The 19,523-nt window shown below is 39.0% G+C and overlaps 1 protein-coding gene across 1 annotated transcript in view; it reads left to right on the forward strand.

Annotated features, from left to right (window-relative positions):
• LOC137246167 (uncharacterized) overlaps positions 1–19,523 on the forward strand; it is an 81,830-nt gene that overhangs the window by 54,566 nt on the left and 7,741 nt on the right. Inside the window, exons 13-14 of the mRNA XM_067777250.1 lie at positions 2,260–2,567; positions 17,482–17,815. Of these exons, the coding sequence (XP_067633351.1) occupies positions 2,260–2,567; positions 17,482–17,637 (464 nt within the window). The 3' untranslated portion in view covers positions 17,638–17,815. The remainder of the gene's footprint in view (positions 1–2,259; positions 2,568–17,481; positions 17,816–19,523) is intronic.

Here is a 19,523-nt window from a genome sequence, read left to right on the forward strand (position 1 = left end):
TGAAAATCTCTTGGGAAATTCTGATTATTTTGCACTTTCTGCTATCGTTCGAAACGCTGAGCTGTCAAATAAATAACACAAATATTCAGTATGACAATATCTGCTTTATTTAGACTACTTTGGGAAAGTACTTCACAATTACAATAGGTACTCGCGTACTTCACTAGTAGCGTGTTAAAATAAAACTGGTGCCATATTCATCTGCTTGCGCTGCTTTTATACTCTCGGAAAAAAAACTTCACTAGTAGCGTGTTAAATTAAAACTGATGCCATATTCATCTGCTTGCGCTGCTTTTACACTCTCGGATACATCTATGTCTCCCTTATGTATCTGATATTTACGTTTCTCTTCTAGTCATATGCGTATGTATGTGTGTATAACAACTTCTGCTCTTACCCTGCAAAAATCGTTGGATCATGTGGTCCACTGGAGTACTTACCATTATACTCCACTGTAATGTTCTACACGAACATATTGTAAGCCGATCATTGCTCGTTTTTAACGATTGTAATCATTTGAGGGTTACAGCATAGAGAATATTTCACATACATATATGTAGTCGGCAGCTACCCTGCAAAAATCGCGAGTACTCCATACATGCATGTATGGAGTACTCGCGATTTTTGCAGGCTAGCTTTGCGGTTTACATGTATGTGTGGCAGCTTGCTTTGATGGTGTTGTGCATTTATTTACTAACAGCATAGTGATGTATGGAACTGCTAATATTCGCCACAATATGTATGTCAAGGTGGTATGAAATGAAAATACATACATACATACATCCATATATACCTATAAAAGCCCCTTCGAAGTTCAATAACGCTAGCGAATATGTATATATGTGGCGCATAATGTGATGTGGTGAAAGTCCCACTCAAAACAAGTTTGGGTCCGGGTACGAACCCACACAGTAACTGCATTTTCAACCTGTTACTTTTGTGTTAAGAAAATAAATGTGAGGCTAACCCCCGAAGAGATTTTAGGCGGAGCTCTTCTTCCAATTTGCGTCGTGCTTGTTTTAATTTTTCCTACAAATTGGCGGGACGGGACCTACTTGTTTTATGCCGACTCTGAACGGCATCTGCACTAAGAGCTTTTCATGGCAGAAAAACACTCGAAGTGCTTACCAAACACTGCCGACGGGCGACCCCGCTTAGAAAAATGTGTCTGTGAACTCAGGATCTTGGATGTATAACTTCTGAGCTGAAAAAACGTTTTCTATAATGGAATGTAGATTTATTTCCTGTTGATTAACTTCACATAAAATTATCAAAGCATTTTCAATGGCAAAATTTTTATTATAAAAACGCAAAAACAAATATTTCCGCCAACCTCTAATCAATGACATTTATTACAAGAGACTCAACAGAATAGGGAGACTCATTAAAGCATATAAATTTATAAGGTGTAAAATTATATACATTCTTAATAAACTTAATTATTGTGATTAATATATTGTGATTAATATATAAATTAAAAACTCTAAGTTAAGTGAAAAATCAAAACTAAGACGTCTTTACTAAGTTATTCTTATAAATGACTTGCTGATGTTGGAGATTTCTGATGAAAATTTTTGTATTCCTCATCTGTATATACGAGTGTGCGTGTATGCAGATAATACCCTGCACAAAATGCTATTTTTCTAGGATGAGTCACAAAGGAGTATACGACTAATGCCAGTCTTGATCTCTTTGTATGCGTTCAACTGTTCCCTTTTGTTTGAGCATGTCCTATGAAGAGACTAATGGTACCCATTTATGCACGAAATGGGAACGATAGGACCAATCCCCTTTGTACCCATATGGGTACGAATGAAGACTAATCTCTTTTCTGTCGGGTAGATACGGTATATGGCTCCGCATTTTTCTAAAATAATTCGAATTCGTTGCCGTTTTTAATTTTTCTTGAAATGGGCTGCATGGATTTCAACCTAACTAATCCCAACTGTACCCAAAAGGGACTAGATGGGATCAATTATGCCCCAATGTAGACAAAAGAGATCAACCGGAGACCGCTCTCTTTAGGGATAAGTCGCACTATTTTTTGCAGGGTATGTACAACATATGTATATATTTACATATATCAGCATGGTATAACCTATGCACATCTACATAGGCGCCTACTTAATGTGCAAATGAAATTATGTATGTAAAAACAAAGCTGCATCCATTTATATGAAAATTGTTATTCATTCAACACCTTTAATTTTTTGTTTCTCTTTTAACTTCCGGCCATGCATAATTTTTCTGGCGGAGCAGGCGAGAAACATGTTTCGGAAATTGCTACAATGGCACTTGATTTACTGGATGCTTCATCTTTTTTTAAAATTCCACGTTCAGCAGGAACTTTACAAATTCGTTGTGGCATCCACACTGGGCCTGTGGTAGCTGGAATTGTTGGAACAAAAATGCCACGTTACTGTCTTTTTGGTGACACCGTTAATACTGCATCACGAATGGAATCTACTGGCGAGTCACACAAAATTCACATCACGGACGATATGAACGAGGCGCTTAATAGGATTGGCGGCTTTCGTACAGAGCCGCGTGGACTTATTGATGTGAAGGTGAATTATTTTACTTGGTTGCATATAGCGCACACATTTTTACATGTCCACAAATGTCTGTATGCATGTTTATAGACACATATACCGTGAAAACGCAATGGAAATGCGTACATTAGGGTAGATGAAAATTTTAAGGGGAAATAGAGTGAAGGGAAAAGGAGAAATTTTTCAAAATAGAAGGCCGGTATTTAAACAGATTTGGAGAAGTGGGTATGTGTACAGAACAAAAATGCAATATCCAAAGAAAAAAAATATTCAAATGTTCAATACTTAAAGTATTTGAAAAATAAAATTTTGTATGGAAAATCTTTAAGTCCAAGGTGTGGAAATGAAAATATCTAGCATCAATACTGCGGCCATTTTTTTTCAACGGAATATTATAGAGAGAAAAGTTTTGCGTATGTGCTTTTCCTAGCGTGCAAAAAATGTGCTCAAGAACAATTTTTTTTGCACGGTTTTTGCAACAATTTTAAAAATAGAAATTTATTTCACAGAAATAAAAAATGTGCTCCTAAAGAGTTTTTAATTACAAGCAAATTGGTGTTTGAATTGTCGGTAAAAGTCTAGGTGAGGGGTCGACTGCTAATACGCTACCAAAAATATCGAGAGAGGTGTGAAAAACGCGTATTGACCTAGACAATAATAATGTGAAAAATAAACTCAATCCAGTAAAAAAATAAATAACATACATAGATTTTTCAATTCACCTTGTCAGTTTTATTTCATATAAAATAAGTTTTACTGGAGCACTTACATATATGAAATGTTAGATTTCATTGTTTGATTTCCTTACATTAACTTTTTCTAAATATGTACATTTTAAGAGCTTGAATCAGCCAAGGAAAACCTACCATGCTTTTTGGTCTGCGAATATGGAAATTACCGATTCAAAACTAATGCTGCGAGCAAGGCTGGACTCCAACGCCAATGTTCCAAGGCTTGTCAAGCGATTTTGGCTCATAGTAGAACGTAAAAAATTTTTCACGCGAGACAATAGACTAAAAGAACGCTCCCCTTCAGCCACACTGACTGGAAGTGTGCAAAATATTCTTAATGCTATGCAGATGTTCGGAAATAATACTTCCATCTTCAAGTCATGAAATTTGTTTAGAAGTTGAAATGGTGGCAGCGAATCACATCCCAAATTTGCTAAGTGGATGGCATTGAGATGAATGATTTCATCTATTAGATCCGTAGAAATATCGATGCCATAAATCGTGCAGAATGCCGCTGCCTTTTCTCTGAGCTCTTCTTCCGTCAGATCCTGATAGTTCCACAAAAAACTAAATGTAATCGCAATGTCATTTACGGCTTCGAAACGTCTTGTCATGTTACCAATCAAGCAGTCCAAAAGAACGTAAAAAACTTGCTGTTTGAATTGAGTTTCGGAATCACACTCAGGTGATTCGGCAGGTAATTCATCAAACTGGCGCCTCCTTATCTTCCTTCTTTTCTCTGCGAAGGTATTCACAACTCCTATACTCCCTGTCAGAACCTTACATTCTTGAAGTATGATCGACCGTTGATCCCTGAATTTCTTAAACTCATCAATCAGGCTACGTATATTTTCTGTTTCCACGTCCAGTGTGGCATTTCTAGCTTGCAGTACCAGATTTCGATGGTTGATTACCGTCAACACTTTGAGCCAAATGGAGGCTAAAAGGATACACTCAAATTTCCCCATATATACTTCAACACCTTCCAAATCCGTTACTGTTTCTGAACTCAGATTCAAAAGCTTGATTTCATCAATAGCTTTCTTGGGGAATGTGAGTTGCGAAAGGTTTCACACTATCCACACGAGCAGACCATCGTGTTTGTGACATGCTGTGCAAGGAGCAATTAGTTTTTCCTTAAGAATGTCCCATCTCTGAGGGCTTGCGCTAAAGATATTATACAATTTCTGCGTAATACCGAAAAATGTGATGACTTTTGCACAACATTCAGCAGCTTGCTCTCCACATAAATTTAAACTATGACAAGCACAAGGTGCAAATATTGCCAGGGAGTTATCTCTCAGGATATGACTCTGCGCTCCTTTGTAATTACCGCTCATATTACTGCCATTATCATACCCTTACCCACGGCATTCATCCAGTGGAATATTGTGCTTTTTTAGAGTGCTGCGAATCAGCTCAGCGATAGCTTCTCCTGTTTTTGCGTTACAATCGACAAACTCTAAGAAGCGTTCTTGGATTTTCCATTTTCCAGAGTCCCTGTCTAATAAAATATAAAGAAATATAAAAACAGTCTGCTCAATATGCGCCGAATCAGGGGTTGCATCCACTATTACTGTGTAATACTTGACGGACTTTCTCTCGCCTTCTATCTTTCTAATTACTTGACTTGCACAGATTTCTATGAACTCATTTTGTGTTCCATCAGACAAATAATGTGCTTGGAGACGATTCTTTTTCGTTTGAGATTCCCTCACCTTCTCCAAATGTTCATGCAATAGGGGCCATAATTGCTGATCAGTTCCAAAATACTCCAGCGAGCTGCTTCATTTTTAAGGGTTTCCGCTAAGAGAAAATCCACTGAACTTGCATTTCGAATTCTCATTTCTTATTGGCGCCACTCTATATAGCAACTTTTATGATTTTGACTATTTTCATGTTCAGGAATTTTGTCGTGTGACCTCTTCCAACCTTTTTCTTTAGAATAACCTGAAGATTTTGTCTAAACTGATCGGGTATTTTCGGAAATTTTGCTGAAAAGCCGACATAGAAAACAAAAAAGCGCTTCTTTTGTTGCATTCGAAACGAGCCAATCACGCATTTTTAACAGATAGCGGTTATAAAATTGTGTCAAAAACGTTTATATAAATTAAAATCATCCTTATACTTAAGAATTCATGAGCTTAACATCGGCTTATAATAATTGAATTTCAATTATTATGTTTTCTAAGAAAAACTGAAAAGAAAGAAACATTTACTGGCATATTGCGATGGAACCATTTCGAAAACCGCCAATGTAATGATCATCAGGCAATTTTGTAATGTTATCAAAGGTTTCACCGGGATTCGAACCGTGAATCACATGGTGAAACTGCAGTTGCCTTTAACAACTAGGCTATCCTGCTGGTATTTGTTTTCATGCTTAATTCAGTTTTTCTCATTTCTACACTAACAACACAATTGAGACATTTTGTCTCTATATAAATTTGTGTGCCATGTAGATTTGTTTTTGTAAAGTTCTTCTTCGTTGCGAATTGGAAGCTTTGTAAACTCGGGCTCAGTTTTACATATTTATGTATGTTTGTTTAATGGTGTGTTCAGTTTATACTTATATTTAAGAATTCAGAGCTTAACACCGGCTTATAATAATTGAATTTCAATTATTATGTTTTCTAAGAAAAACTGAAAAGAAAGAAACAATTGTTTTTGTTTTTAGGAATAGAAGTAGCAAATTTGCCAGTCAAACAAACCACCGCTGTATAGCTAAACTAGCCTTTACCCGCGGCCCCGTCCGCAAGGAGAAAATGAAATATGTGGGCTATTCACGTTAGCCTGCTTATAAAGTTATCTGTTTAAAATTTTTTTTCTGTCTAATGTATTTTATTTTTGTAATTGAGTAAAAAAAAGAACTTTTTGAGCTGATAACCTGATAGGATCCCAAAATGATAACGAAATTATCCAGAAAAAGCCACGAAATGACCCCGACGCTATCGCGGACGGATCCCGAAAACCATCCAGAAACGCCCCGGAAGTGTTTCCAAAAGTTCCCGAAGTAGTCCCAAAAAAACCCGAAATGACAACGACACGATTCTAGACTTATCCAGATAACCACACAGAAATGATGCCTGAAGGGTACCAAATTGATCCCGAAATAGTCCCGAAAAAGTTCCGAAATTACCCTGACGGGCTCCCGGACGGATCTCAGAAACCATCCAGAAAATATCCAGGAAGGGTCCCTAAATTATCCCGACTAACTCCAGAAAAAGTTCCGAAATGGCTCCGAGGGGATCCACGATGGATCGCGAAAACCATACAGAAATGATTCCGGAAGGATTCCAAAATGATCCCGAAATAGTCCGGAATTGACCCAGATGGGATCCCGCACAGATCCAGAAATGATCCCAGAAGGGTGCAAAAACTATCCCGGAAAAGTAACAAAAAATTCCGAAATGGCTCCTACGGCATCCCGGACGGATCCAGAAATGATCTCGGAAGGGTCCCCAAATGATCCCAAAATGGTCCCGAAATGACCCTGATGGATCCGGCAAACCATCAAGAAATTATGCCGAAAGGGTCCGAAAACGACCCGAAATAATACAGAAAAAGTCACGAAACGACCCCTAGAGGATCCCCAAATGATCCCGTATTAGCCCCGAAAAGGTCCCGAAATAACCCCGACGGGATCCCGGACAAATCCCGAAAACCATCCAGAAATGATGCCGGAAGGAATCCCAAATGATTCCGTAAAATTCCCTCATTGATTCCGACGGGATCCCGAACGGATACCGAAAATCATCCAGAAGTGATGCCGCAAAGGTCCCCAAATGATCACCTAATAGTCCCGAAATGACCCTTAAGGGGTCATGGACGGATCCCATAAACCATCCAGAAATGATCCCGATATATTCCCGAAGAAGTCCCGAAATGACCCTGACGGGATCTCGAACGCACCCCTAAATGACCCTGACGGGATCCCGGCCAGATCCCGAAATCCATCAAGAAATGATCTTGGGAGGGACCCCAAATGATCCCGAAAAAGTCCCGCAATGATTCCGAGGGAATCCTGATCGGATACCGATAACCATCCAGAAGTGATGCCGGAAAGGTCCTCAAATGATCACCTAATACCAAAATGATCCTGACGGCATCCCGGACTGATCCCAAAATCCATCCAGAAATGATCTTGGGAAGGTCCCAAAATTATCCCGAAATAGTCTCGGAAAAGTTCAGAAATTACCCTGACGGGTTCCCGGACGAATCCTGAAAGCCATCTCTAAATGATCCCGAAAAAGTCCCGAAATGACCCTGACTGGACCCCGAAAGGATCCCGAAAACTATCCAGAAATGATGCCGGAAATGTCCTCAAATGAACACCTAATAGTTCCGAAAAGACCCTGACGGGATCCCGAACGGATCCCGACAACTATCTAGAAATGATGCCGAAAGGGCCCGCAAATGATCACGTATTAGTCGAGAAAAAGTCCCGAAATGAACCCGACGGGATGCCGGACGAATCCCAAAAACCAGCCAGAAATGATGCCGGAAGGGACACCAAATGATCCCGAAAAAGTCCCGCAATAATTCCGACGGGATCCTGAGCGGATACCGAAAACCATCCAGAAGTGATGCCGAAAAAGTCCTCAAATGATCACCTAATAGTCCCAAAATGACCCTGACGGCATCCCGGACAGATCCCGAAATCCATCCAGAAATGATCTTGGGAGGGTCCCAAAATTATCCCGAAATAGTCTGGGAAAAGTCCAGAAATTACCCTGACGGATACCGGACGAATCCTGAAAACCAATCTTAAATGATGCCGAAAAAGTCCCGAAATGACCCTGATGGGACCCGGAAAGGATCCCGAAAATTAACCAGAAATGATGCCGGAAAGGTCCTCAAATGATCTCCCAATAGTTCCGAAAAGACCCTGACGGGATCCCGAACGGATCCCGACAACTATCCAGAAATGATACCGAAAGGGCCCGCAAATGATCCCGTATTAGTCGAGAAAAAGTCCCGAAATGACCCCGACGGGATGCCGGACGAATCCCAAAAACCATCCAGAAATGATTTTGGAAGGGACCCCAATGATCCCGAAAAAGTCCCGCAATTATTCCGACGGGAATCTGAACGGATACCGAAAACCATCCAGAAGTGATGCCGGAACGGTCCTCAAATGTTCACCTAATAGTCCCAAAATGACCCTGAGGGCATCCCGGACAAATCCCGAAATCCATCCAGAAATTATCTTGGGAAGGTCCCAAAATGATCCCGAAATAGTTTCGGAAAAGTCCAGAAATTACCCTGACGGGTTCCCGGACGAATCCTGAAAGCCACCCTTAAATGATCCCGAAAAAGCCCCGAAATGACCCTGACGGGATCCCGAAAGGATTCCAAAAACTATCCAGAAATGATGCCGGAAAGGTCCTCAAATGATCCCCTAATAGTTCCGAAATGACCGTGACGGGATCCCGAACGGATCCCGACAACTATCCAGAAATTATGCCGAAAGGGTCCGCAAATGATCCCGTATTAGTCGAGAAAAAGTCCCGAAATGACCCCGACGGGATCCCGGACGAATCCCAAAAACCATCCAGAAATGATGCCGGTAGGTATCCCAAATGATCCCGAAATAATCCCGAAATGACCTCGTCGGCATCCCGGATGGATACCGTAAATTATCCAGAAATGATGCCGGAAAGGTCCACAAATGATCCCCTAATAGTCCCGAAATTACCCTGATGGGATCCCGGACGGATCCCGAAAACCATCCAGAAATGATGCCGGAAGAGCCCCCAAATGATCCCGAAAAAGTCCCCAAATGACCCCGACGATATCCCGGACGGATCCCGAAAACCATCCAGAAATGATGCCAGAAGAGCCCCCAAATGATCCCGAAAAAGTCCGCAAATGACCCCGACGAGATCCCGCACGGATTCCGAAAACCATCCAGAAATGATGCCGGAAGAGCCCCAAATGATCCCGAAAAAGTCCCCAAATGACCCCGACTTACTCCAGAAAAGGTTCCGATATGGCTCCGAGGGAATCAACGACGGATCGCGAAAACCATACAGAAATGATTCCGGAAGGATCCCAAAATGATCCCGAAATAGTCCGGAAATGACCCAGATGGGATCCCGCACAGATCCAGAAATGATCCCGGAAGGGTCCAAAAACTATCCCGGAAAAGTAACAAAAAACCCCGAAATGGCTCCTACGGCATCCCGGACGGATCCAGAAATGATCTCGGAAGGGTCCCCAAATGATCCCAAAATGGTCCCGAAATGACCCTGATGGATCCGGCAAACCATCAAGAAATTAAGCCGGAAGGGTCCCCAAATGATCCCGAAATAAAACAGAAAAAGTCACGAAACGACCCCTAGAGGATCCCCAAATGATCCCGTATTAGCCCAAAAAAGTCCCAAAATGACCCTGACGGGATCCCGAAAGGATTCCGAAAACAATACAGAAATGATGCCGGAAAGGTCCTCAAATGATCCCCTAATAGTCCCGAAATGACCGTGACGGGATCCCGACAACTATCCAGAAATGATGCCGAAAGGGTCCGCAAATGATCCCGTATTAGTCGAAAAAAAGTCCCGAAAGGACCACGACGGGATCCCGGACGAATCCCAAAAACCATCCAGAAATGATGCCGGTAGGTATCCCAAATGATCCCGAAATAGTCCCGAAATGACCTCGTCGGCATCCCGGACGGATCCCGAAAATTATCCAGAAATGATGCCGGAAAGGTTCCCAAATGATCCCCTAATAGTCCCGCAATTACCCTAATGGGATCCCGGACGGATCCCGAAAACCATCCAGAAATGATGCCGAAAGGGTTCCCAAATGATCCCGTATTAGCCGGGAAAAAGTCCCGAAATGACCCCGACGGGATCCCGGACGGATCCCGAAAACCATCCAGAAATGATGCCGAAAGGGTTCCCAAATGATCCCGTATTAGTCGCGAAAAAGTCCCGAAATGACCCCAACGGGATCCCGGACGGATCCCGAAAACCATCCAGAAATGATGCCGGATGAGCCCCAAAATGATCCCGAAAAAGTCCCCAAATGACCCCGACGAGATCCCGGACGGATCCCGAAAACCATCCAGAAATGATGCCGGAAGAGCCCCCAAATGATCCCGAAAAAGTCCCCAAATGACCCCGACGATATCCCGGACGGATCCCGAAAACCATCCAGAAATGATGTCGGAAGAGCCCTCAAATGATCCCGAAAAAGTCCCCATATGACCCCGACGAGATCCCGCACGGATCCCGAAAACCATCCAGAAATGATGCCGGAAGGGTCCCCAAATGATCGCGAAATAGTCCCGAAATGATTCCGGAATAGTCCCGAAAATGTTCCAAAATAACCCCGACGGGATCCCGGACGGATCCCGTAAACTATACAGAAATGATCCCGGAAGGGTCCCAAAATGATCCCGAAATAGTCCCGAAAAAGTCCCGAAATTACCCCGGCGTAATCCCGGACCGATCCCGAAAACCATCCAGAAATGATCCCGGAAGGGTCTCGATATGACCCTTACGGGATTACAAATAAGGTGAAGCTAATTATAAAACCATGTTAATAAGGCAGCAGGCGCATTGGAGCGAATAAAAATTTAGATAGAAACATACAGGTAAAGCTAATAAAAGCGTGCTAATAAAAACAATTGATGGAGGGCGGATGGCGGGAGTAGAGGAGAGGACCACTGATCGTTCCTCCAAAATTGTCTAGATCTCGTTCTGTATGTACCAGATACCAAAAACTATTGATTTAGGAGAAAATTTAGATTGAGTTATAACAATTTATGGATATTACACCAGAGGGGGGATAAAGGGGGGCGGTCGGAGGGTGTCACTGCTTACTTTGTAAGCCCTCGACTTATTTGACCCCTTGAGTCTGTGATACTGATGAAGGCCAGTATACGTAAAGTTATAATGTGTAAAAATTATGAAAAATAATTTCTCGAAGGGTCGTGGGACCCCCACCCCTCTTTCAATGTTCGAAAAAAATTTCGCTAGTAGACTACTGTCTGTGTCCCAAATTTCATCAAAATCCGTGTAGCCATTCTGGCGTGATTCAGTCGCAAAGACGAAAAAATATAATAATTAAATTATAACTGTTCCTAGGGGGCGGGGACCACGCCCCTTTTGAAAAATATATAGCTAGTAGATCCTTCTAGACTATTGGCTATATGTGTGCAAAATTTCATCCTAATCGGTCCAGCCGTTCTTGCGTTATTGAGTCACAAAGACAAACGTCTGGACAAACATCCAAACATCCAAACATCCAAACATCCAAACATCCAAACATCCAAACATCCAAACATCTAAACATCCAAACATCCAAACATCCAAACATCTTAACATCCAAACTTTCCCATTTATAATATATATTAGATGGTTAGCGCAGCATGCCTAAAGCGTACTGATGATGAAGGCTTAGCACCCTTCGAAATGGATCTATCTGCGCAGCTATGGCAGGTTGTCTGAAAAATTTTCTACTTACTATTCCAAAAACAAAATACAATTTTTCAAATTTAGAAAAATTAAAAAATAACAATAATTATCATTGGAAAAAAATTATTGTTCTGGCCTTGAGCTCGATTCGAACCTTGAATGAAAAGAAAGAAATATTTACTGGCATATTGCGATGGAACCATTTCGAAAAGCTCCAACGTAATCATCATCATGCAATTTTGTAATGTTATCAAAGGTTTCACCGAACCGTGAATCATATGGTTAAACTGCAGTTGCCTTTAACCACTAGGCTTTCCTGCTGGTATTTGTTTTCATGCTTAATTTAATTTTTCTTATTTCTACACTAGCAACACAATTGAGACATTTTGTCTCTATATTAATTTGTATGCCATGTAGATTTGTTTTTGTAAAGTTCTTCTTCGTTGCTAATGAGAAGCTTTGTAAACTTGGGCTCAGTTTTACATATTTATGTATGTTTGTTTAATGGTGTGTTCAGTTTATACTTATATTTAAGAATTCATGAGCTTAACACCGGCTTATAATAATTAAATTTCAATTATTATGTTTTCTAAGAAAAAATGAAAAGAAAGAAACATTTACTGGCATATTGCGATGGAACCATTTCGCCGCGCCTATAAATATTCCACATAATTAGGATTAAAAACATATAGAATTAGTATGTACCCAATGGTGTATAAAGGAATAGCAACAAAAAGGCAATACTTAGAGCACAATTGGAAAGCGAACAGCGTAGCATTCATATGGCTGAGTGGATGAATGCATCTGCTTTTACACTAGTATCATTTTTTTTTTTTTTTTTCAGTTTTAATACTTAGCTCCCGAAAAGCTAGCTGATGAAGAAGGTATATTCAGAAACATGTCCTAGTAACCATCGCCGTTTGTAAACTTTGTAATTTTTTCTCTAACATCAATAACAAACAAGTAAGGAAGGTTAAGTTCGGGTGTAACCGAACATTACATACTCAGTTGAGAGCTACGGTGGCAACATAAGGGAAAATAACCATGTAGGAAAATGAACCGAGGGTAACCCTGGAATGTGTTTGTATGACATGTGTATCAAATGAAAGGTATTAATGAGTATTTTAAAAGGGAGTGATCCTTATTTCCATAGGTGGACGCCGTTTCGTGATATCGCCATAAAGGGGACCAGGGGTGACTCTAGAATGCGTTTGTACACTATGGGTGTCAAACGAAAGGTATTAATGAGTATTTTAAGAGGGCGTGGGCCTTAGTTATATATGTGGACGCCTTTTCGAGATATCGCCATAAAGGTGGACCAGGGGTGACTCTAGAATTTGTTTGTGCTATATGGGTATCAAATGAAAGGTGTTAATGTGTATTTTAAAAGGGAGTGGGCCTTAGTTCTATAGGTGGACGCCGTTTCGTGATATCGCCATAAAGGGGACCAGGGGTGACCCTAGAATGCGTTTGTACACTATGGGTGTCAAACGAAAGGTATTAATGAGTATTTTAAGAGGGCGTGGGCCTTAGTTCTATATGTGGACGCCTTTTCGAGATATCGCCATAAAGGTGGACCAGGGGTGACTCTAGAATTTGTTTGTGCTATATGGGTATCAAATGAAAGGTGTTAATGTGTATTTTAAAAGGGAGTGGGCCTTAGTTCTATAGGTGGACGCCTTTTCGGAATATCGTTATAAAAGTGGACCAGGGTTGACTCTAGAATGCTTTTATACAATATGGATATTAATAAGTGTTTTAAAAGGGAGTGGGCCTTAGCTCTATGGGTGGACGCCTTTTCGGGATATCGCCATAAACGTGGACCAGGGGTGACTCTAGAATGCGTTTGTACAATATGGGTATCAAATGAAAGGTGTTAATGAGTATTTTAAAAGTACGTCGGCCTTAGTTCTATAGGTCGACGCCTTTTCGAGATATCGCCATAAAGGTGGACCAGGGGTGACTCTAGAATTCGTTTGTACGATATGGCTTTCAAATGAAAGGTGTTAATGAGTATTTTAAAAGGGCGTGGGCCTTAGCTCTATAGGTGGACGCCTTTTCGAGATATCGCCATAAAGGTGGACCAGGAGTGACTCTAGAATTCGTTTGTACGATATGGGTATCAAATGAAAGGTGTTAATGAGTATTTTAAAAGGGAGTGGGCCTTAGTTCCATAGCTGGATGCCTTTTCGAGATATCGCCATAAAGGTGGGCCTTAGTTCTATATGTGAACGCCTTTTCGAGATATCTCCATAAACGTGGACCAGGGGTGACTCTAGAATGTGTTTGTACGATATGGGTATCAAATTAAAGGTATTAATGAGGGTTTTAAAAGGGAGTGGCCCTTAGTTGTATATGTGAAGGCGTTTTCGAGATATCGACCAAAATGTGGACAAGGGTGATCCAGAACTTCATCTGTCGGGTACCGCTAATTTATTTATATATGTAATACCACGAACAGTATTCCTTCCAAGATTCCAAGGGCTTTTGATTTCGCCCTGCAAAACTTTTTCATTTTCTTCTACTTAATATGGTAGGTGTCACACCCATTTTACCAAGTTTTTTCTAAAATTATATTTTGCGTCAATAGACCAATACAATTACCATGTTTCATCCCTTTTTTCGTATTTGGTATATAATTATGGCATTTTTTTCATTTTTCGTAATTTTCGATATCGAAAAAGTGGGCGTGGTCATAGTCGGATTTCGGCCATTTTTTACACCAATACAAAGTGAGTTCAGATAAGTACGTGAACTGAGTTTAGTAAAGATATATCGATTTTTGCTCAAGTTATCATGTTAAAGGCCGAGCGGAAGGACAGACGGTCGACTGTGTATAAAAAATGGGCGCGGCTTCAACCGATTTCGCCCTTTTTCACAGAAAACAGTTACCGTCCTAGAATCTAAGCCTCTACCAAATTTCACAAGGATTGGTAAATTATTTCCTAGACAAATTAAATGAAAAAGGGCGGAGCGAAGCCCATTTTGAAATTTTCTTTTATTTTTGTATTTTGTTGCACCATATCATTACTGGAGTTGAATGTTGGCATAATTTACTTATATACTGTAAAGATATTAACTTTTCTTTTAAAATTTGAATTTACAAAAAAAATTTTTTAAAAGGTGGGCGTGGTCGTTCTCCAAATTTTGCTAATTTTTAGTAAGCAGACATATAGTAATAGGAGTAACGTTCCTGCTAAATTTCATCATGATATCTTCAATGACTGCCAAATAACAGCTTGCAAAACTTCTAAATTACCTTCTTTTAAAAGTGGGCGGTGCCACGCCCATTGTCCAAAATTTTACCATTTTTCTATTCTGCGTCATAAGTTCAACTAACTTACCAAGTTTCATCGCTTAATCCGTATTTGGTAATGAATTATCGCACTTTTTCGATTTTTCGAAATTTTCGATATCGAAAAAGCGGGCGTGGTTATTGTCCGATATCGTTCATTTTAACTAGCGATCTGAGATGAGTGCCCAGGAACCTACATACCAAATTTCATCAAGATACCTCAAAATTTACTCAAGTTATCGTGTTAACGGACAGACGGACGGACGGGCGGATATGGCTCAATCGAATTTTTTTTCGATACTGATGATTTTGATATATGGAAGTCTATATCTATCTCGATTCCTTTATACCTGTACAACCAACCGTTATCCAATCAAAGTTAATATACTCTATGAGCTCTGCTCAACTGAGTATAAAAACAGTTGCGTAAAGCTAATTAAATAGACGTTAGGTTTCTTGAGAGGTAGATACTACTTGACAAACGAAATATTTCTTGAGCGTTCTTTATATGGACTTTTATGGACGTTAGTAAATTTGCTAGGTGGTGTATTTGTGCTTTCTGGTGGTACGGCTGTTGCTGATAATGAAAGCATAGTCAGAGACCGACACCTGATTCCTAGAAATTAACACAATTGCTCGAACGTAGGAGGCTCATCTCTCACGAGTGATAACTCCCAGTGCTTCCGCATCTCGTATTCACTACTTAATGCACAAGTCAATCGTCCCAGAACTGCTCCATTCGACAATGCGTTATTACAGTCAACAAGCGAGGAAAATGCGTCAAAGAATACGGTCCACTCTGTGACATCGCCAGATAATGTGGGCAGTTCCATTTTAGGAAGTCGTCTCGATGCCAACACAGTTATTGGCGCGGAAACCTGTCGGGATTCATTATTACATTTTTTACTTTTCTTTTCGCGATTGAAATTCGTTAGAGTGGTGGAATACCATATCTCTGCTTAAATGCGAACATTTTCATCAACTTCAATACTCTCACTTCCACAAGAAATTTCAACGGTATCTTGAGTGGTATTAAATCGCACCCACAGCTCATCTTTGCACACTTTCTGCATCCATTAAAAAGTTTCGTCGGTACTTTTAGCCATAAACCTTTTGATAGCATTGAGCGCGAAATAACGGGTTTTGACGGCGTTAGACATGATTTTTGTTGTTCTTAATTAGCGAGTTACAAATTTAAACCTGACACTTGCAAAAGGCAATTAAAGGACACGATATGCTATGCGACATCGCAATGTTAATTGGGCCATATTTTTTGTATGAATTGTGGTTAATTTTGGAGTACTCGGTTGGTCCCTGGCTAGTACTCCATACATGCATGCATGGAGTACTCGCGATATTTGCAGGGTAGCACCAGCTTATTCTTTTTGAAAATCTATTTCTTATATTTTTGTTATTTGCACATATTTTTGTGTATTTATACAATTTTCTTTTTTTGCTAGATTCAAAAATTTTCATTTAAAAAAGGTAACTTAGTTATTTTTAAATATTGAATAATTACAAGTAAAAAAACAAGTTAAAGTATTAACATAAATAAAGTAAACTAAAAATAGACTCCAAATTGCGTGTACGTTCAAATAATTCCTTGAATTACACTCGTTAATTGCATGTTTTACAAATTATTGAAGGACATATTTCTTTTAGGCCTTTTTATTTTAAATGTACGGAAATATGTGTATTTAAAACTAACTAGTTTGATGATGATGATGATGAGAATGATGATGATTGTCAAAAATGCCTTAACACTCAGGGTGAGTTGAATATGTAATTAGAATCTTCCAGATTCTTCATGATCGCCAAAATATTGTTGAGTCTAAAAATATATATTTTTAGAATTTTATTTATTATTTATTTAAATTTTTAAATATTAATATTCATATTGAAAATTTATAAACACACTGACAAGAAAATTTTCTTTTTTTTGAAATAATATTCAAAATAAAGTAATTCAAAAATAATTTACAAAAATATAGAATATTTAAATAAAGTAGATAACCCTACACACGGTATACATGTATATTTGTATGTATATTATAATCGTGCGGAAATAGCGAATTGGACGACGGATTCCTTTGCAAATTAATTGTCCAAATAAAACGCGAGATATCTAGTAATTCACTTTATTAAACAATCAAATATTAACTTTTGTTTCTCTTTTAAATAAATAAAAATATGCGGATTGAAAAACGGTATTAATATGCGGAATAACTTTAGCGAAAATTTACTGAACGGCGGTGTACAACTGCACTAGCCGAGATCAAAAAGCTAATACAATAGGAAAAGCAGTTCTTATTAGTTACGGAAATGTCAAGGTTACGGAAATAACATAAAAGGAAATGGCAATTACAGTAGTGTAGACTTGTGCGTTAACTCTTTATGTTGCGATATTTACATTAACTTTAAAATATGCAAAAGTGAATTCAACAACAATACTAAAGCATAATTTTTGTTACTTTAAGGGAAAGGGTATGATGAGCACATTTTGGCTGACTTGCAAAGATGGTCCCATGAAGATCCGAGGTGAAGAAATCTCCTGGTTTGCCGATATGCAGCCTGTATTTTTGGAAAAGTTAAATTCGGATCCATTTATTAAATGTGAAACAAAACGGAAGTAATTCTTTTTACTTTATATATTCTTGTACCACGTATACACGAATAAGATGTTGACCTAAATTTGATGTATGAACTGTACAAAACTAAAAATATTGTATACTTATATGTACGTTCCATTAGAAATTTTATGGTGTTAATAATTTTAAAACCTATTCAAGACGAAGAGGAGAGCAAAATAAGGTGAGTAATTTTATGAAGATATAATATTTCCCATCGCCTCCATGGTTTCTTCAGTCCCTCGATCATTCTCTTCTTTTTTTTTATTCCTCCCAATTTACCCTCCCTCTCTTTCTTTATCTCCGCGTCCACTTCTTTTGAATCTTATAGTCTTTGTTGACAATAAAAAGCAGAAAGAGTTCTTTAGTCAGGATGCGGGGCTTTTTTTAATTTTCGAGAAGGAGTGGGGAATTCATAACTCCGCAATCAATGAAATAATGCCTGTCACATAATTTGTTTAGTTTCGTATCTTTAAATCACGTTTACAAATACACCAATCTAAAATAAGGTTTAAATTTCTCTAAAATTTCTTCATAATTACCAATTATCGACGAGAAAATTTGATATGGGAAATTAAGTTATTTAGTTACGCATTAGGAGTTAAGTGCGAAAATTAAAGCAATATCTTTATATGTAAACTAGATATTGGTTTGGTTACCATATCTATAATCAGAGCTGTTCAAAATATTTTTATATTGAAGTGCAAATCACAATACCTATACATACATACAAATTATATGTATTGTAAAACGTTTTTTAAATTTGAAAAAAAAAAATATTTTAATTGTTGTAATGAATAAATTTTTAATTAAAATTTTTCTCAGTGCTACATAATTTTTGAAAAATGTTTTGTTGTCAATTTGTTAGTGTAAATATGAATAACATACCGAAGTGCCTTGGATTCATATGGAACTGCTTCTTCTTTGAACTTTCATATGAAATTCAGGCACTTTCATATTGTAACGAATATAGTGCAATTCCGCTTATTTGCAACCTTCTGCTAACTTTCGAATCACTAAATTGTTGAATAAATAACTCCAATATTCGATAATGCAAAATGGTCTTTATTAGACTACTTTCAAAATAACACTCGACAGATAGCGTGCTTAATCAAAACTGATTGTCGTGCTTCTACTGTTGCTGCCTTTTATACTGTCTGGTTTCCTCGTTGCATATTTCAAGGCTTTTCTATTCTAGAATTGACTAGTTAGTTATCAGCTATAAAATAACCAGCTATAACTTTGTTTATAGCTTCTCATATGCGCGTGTATTATTGCCTTCTTTTGTGAGTATCTCAGATAAGATATATGCATGTGTTTGTGCCTCTCTTCTGCGCTGCTCGTATGGACATATGGGTAGACATAATGATTGATTTAATGATGTGCATACAAGTCACTGCTTATCATCGGCTTAGAGATGATAGTATCCCTTAGTGTTGCTAATATTCGTCACACTGCCCTCCACCTAAGTCTGATCGTGCCAATTAGACAAACCTTTCGATCTAAACACTGCCAGTCTTTCCAAATGAACCACTTTCATTTTGGTTCGTGGTTTGCCAATGGTTTGTATGCGGTACACTATATCGTTGATCCGTTTTACAACTTTGTATGGGCCTTCCCAATTACACTGCAATTTCGGGGACAAACCTTTTTTTCGTTGTGGGTCGTATAACAGCACCAAATCTCCTTCCTGAAACCCTTCCGAATTAAGTGCTTTATCGTATCTGGCTTTCATCTTGTCACTCATAATCTTTGGTGGTTGTCTTACCAGATCGTGTATCTCTCTCAGCTCTTCTTCCAAGACACCAGTTGATTTCTTAACATTTCTCTCCGCATCGGCATCTATCCCATACTTCAAATCAGTTGGCAGTCGAAGGTCATTCCCAAAAATT

This window comes from Eurosta solidaginis, chromosome 3, assembly GCF_040869045.1.
Source record: "Eurosta solidaginis isolate ZX-2024a chromosome 3, ASM4086904v1, whole genome shotgun sequence".
In the NCBI taxonomy this organism is placed as follows: Eukaryota; Metazoa; Arthropoda; class Insecta; order Diptera; family Tephritidae; genus Eurosta; species Eurosta solidaginis.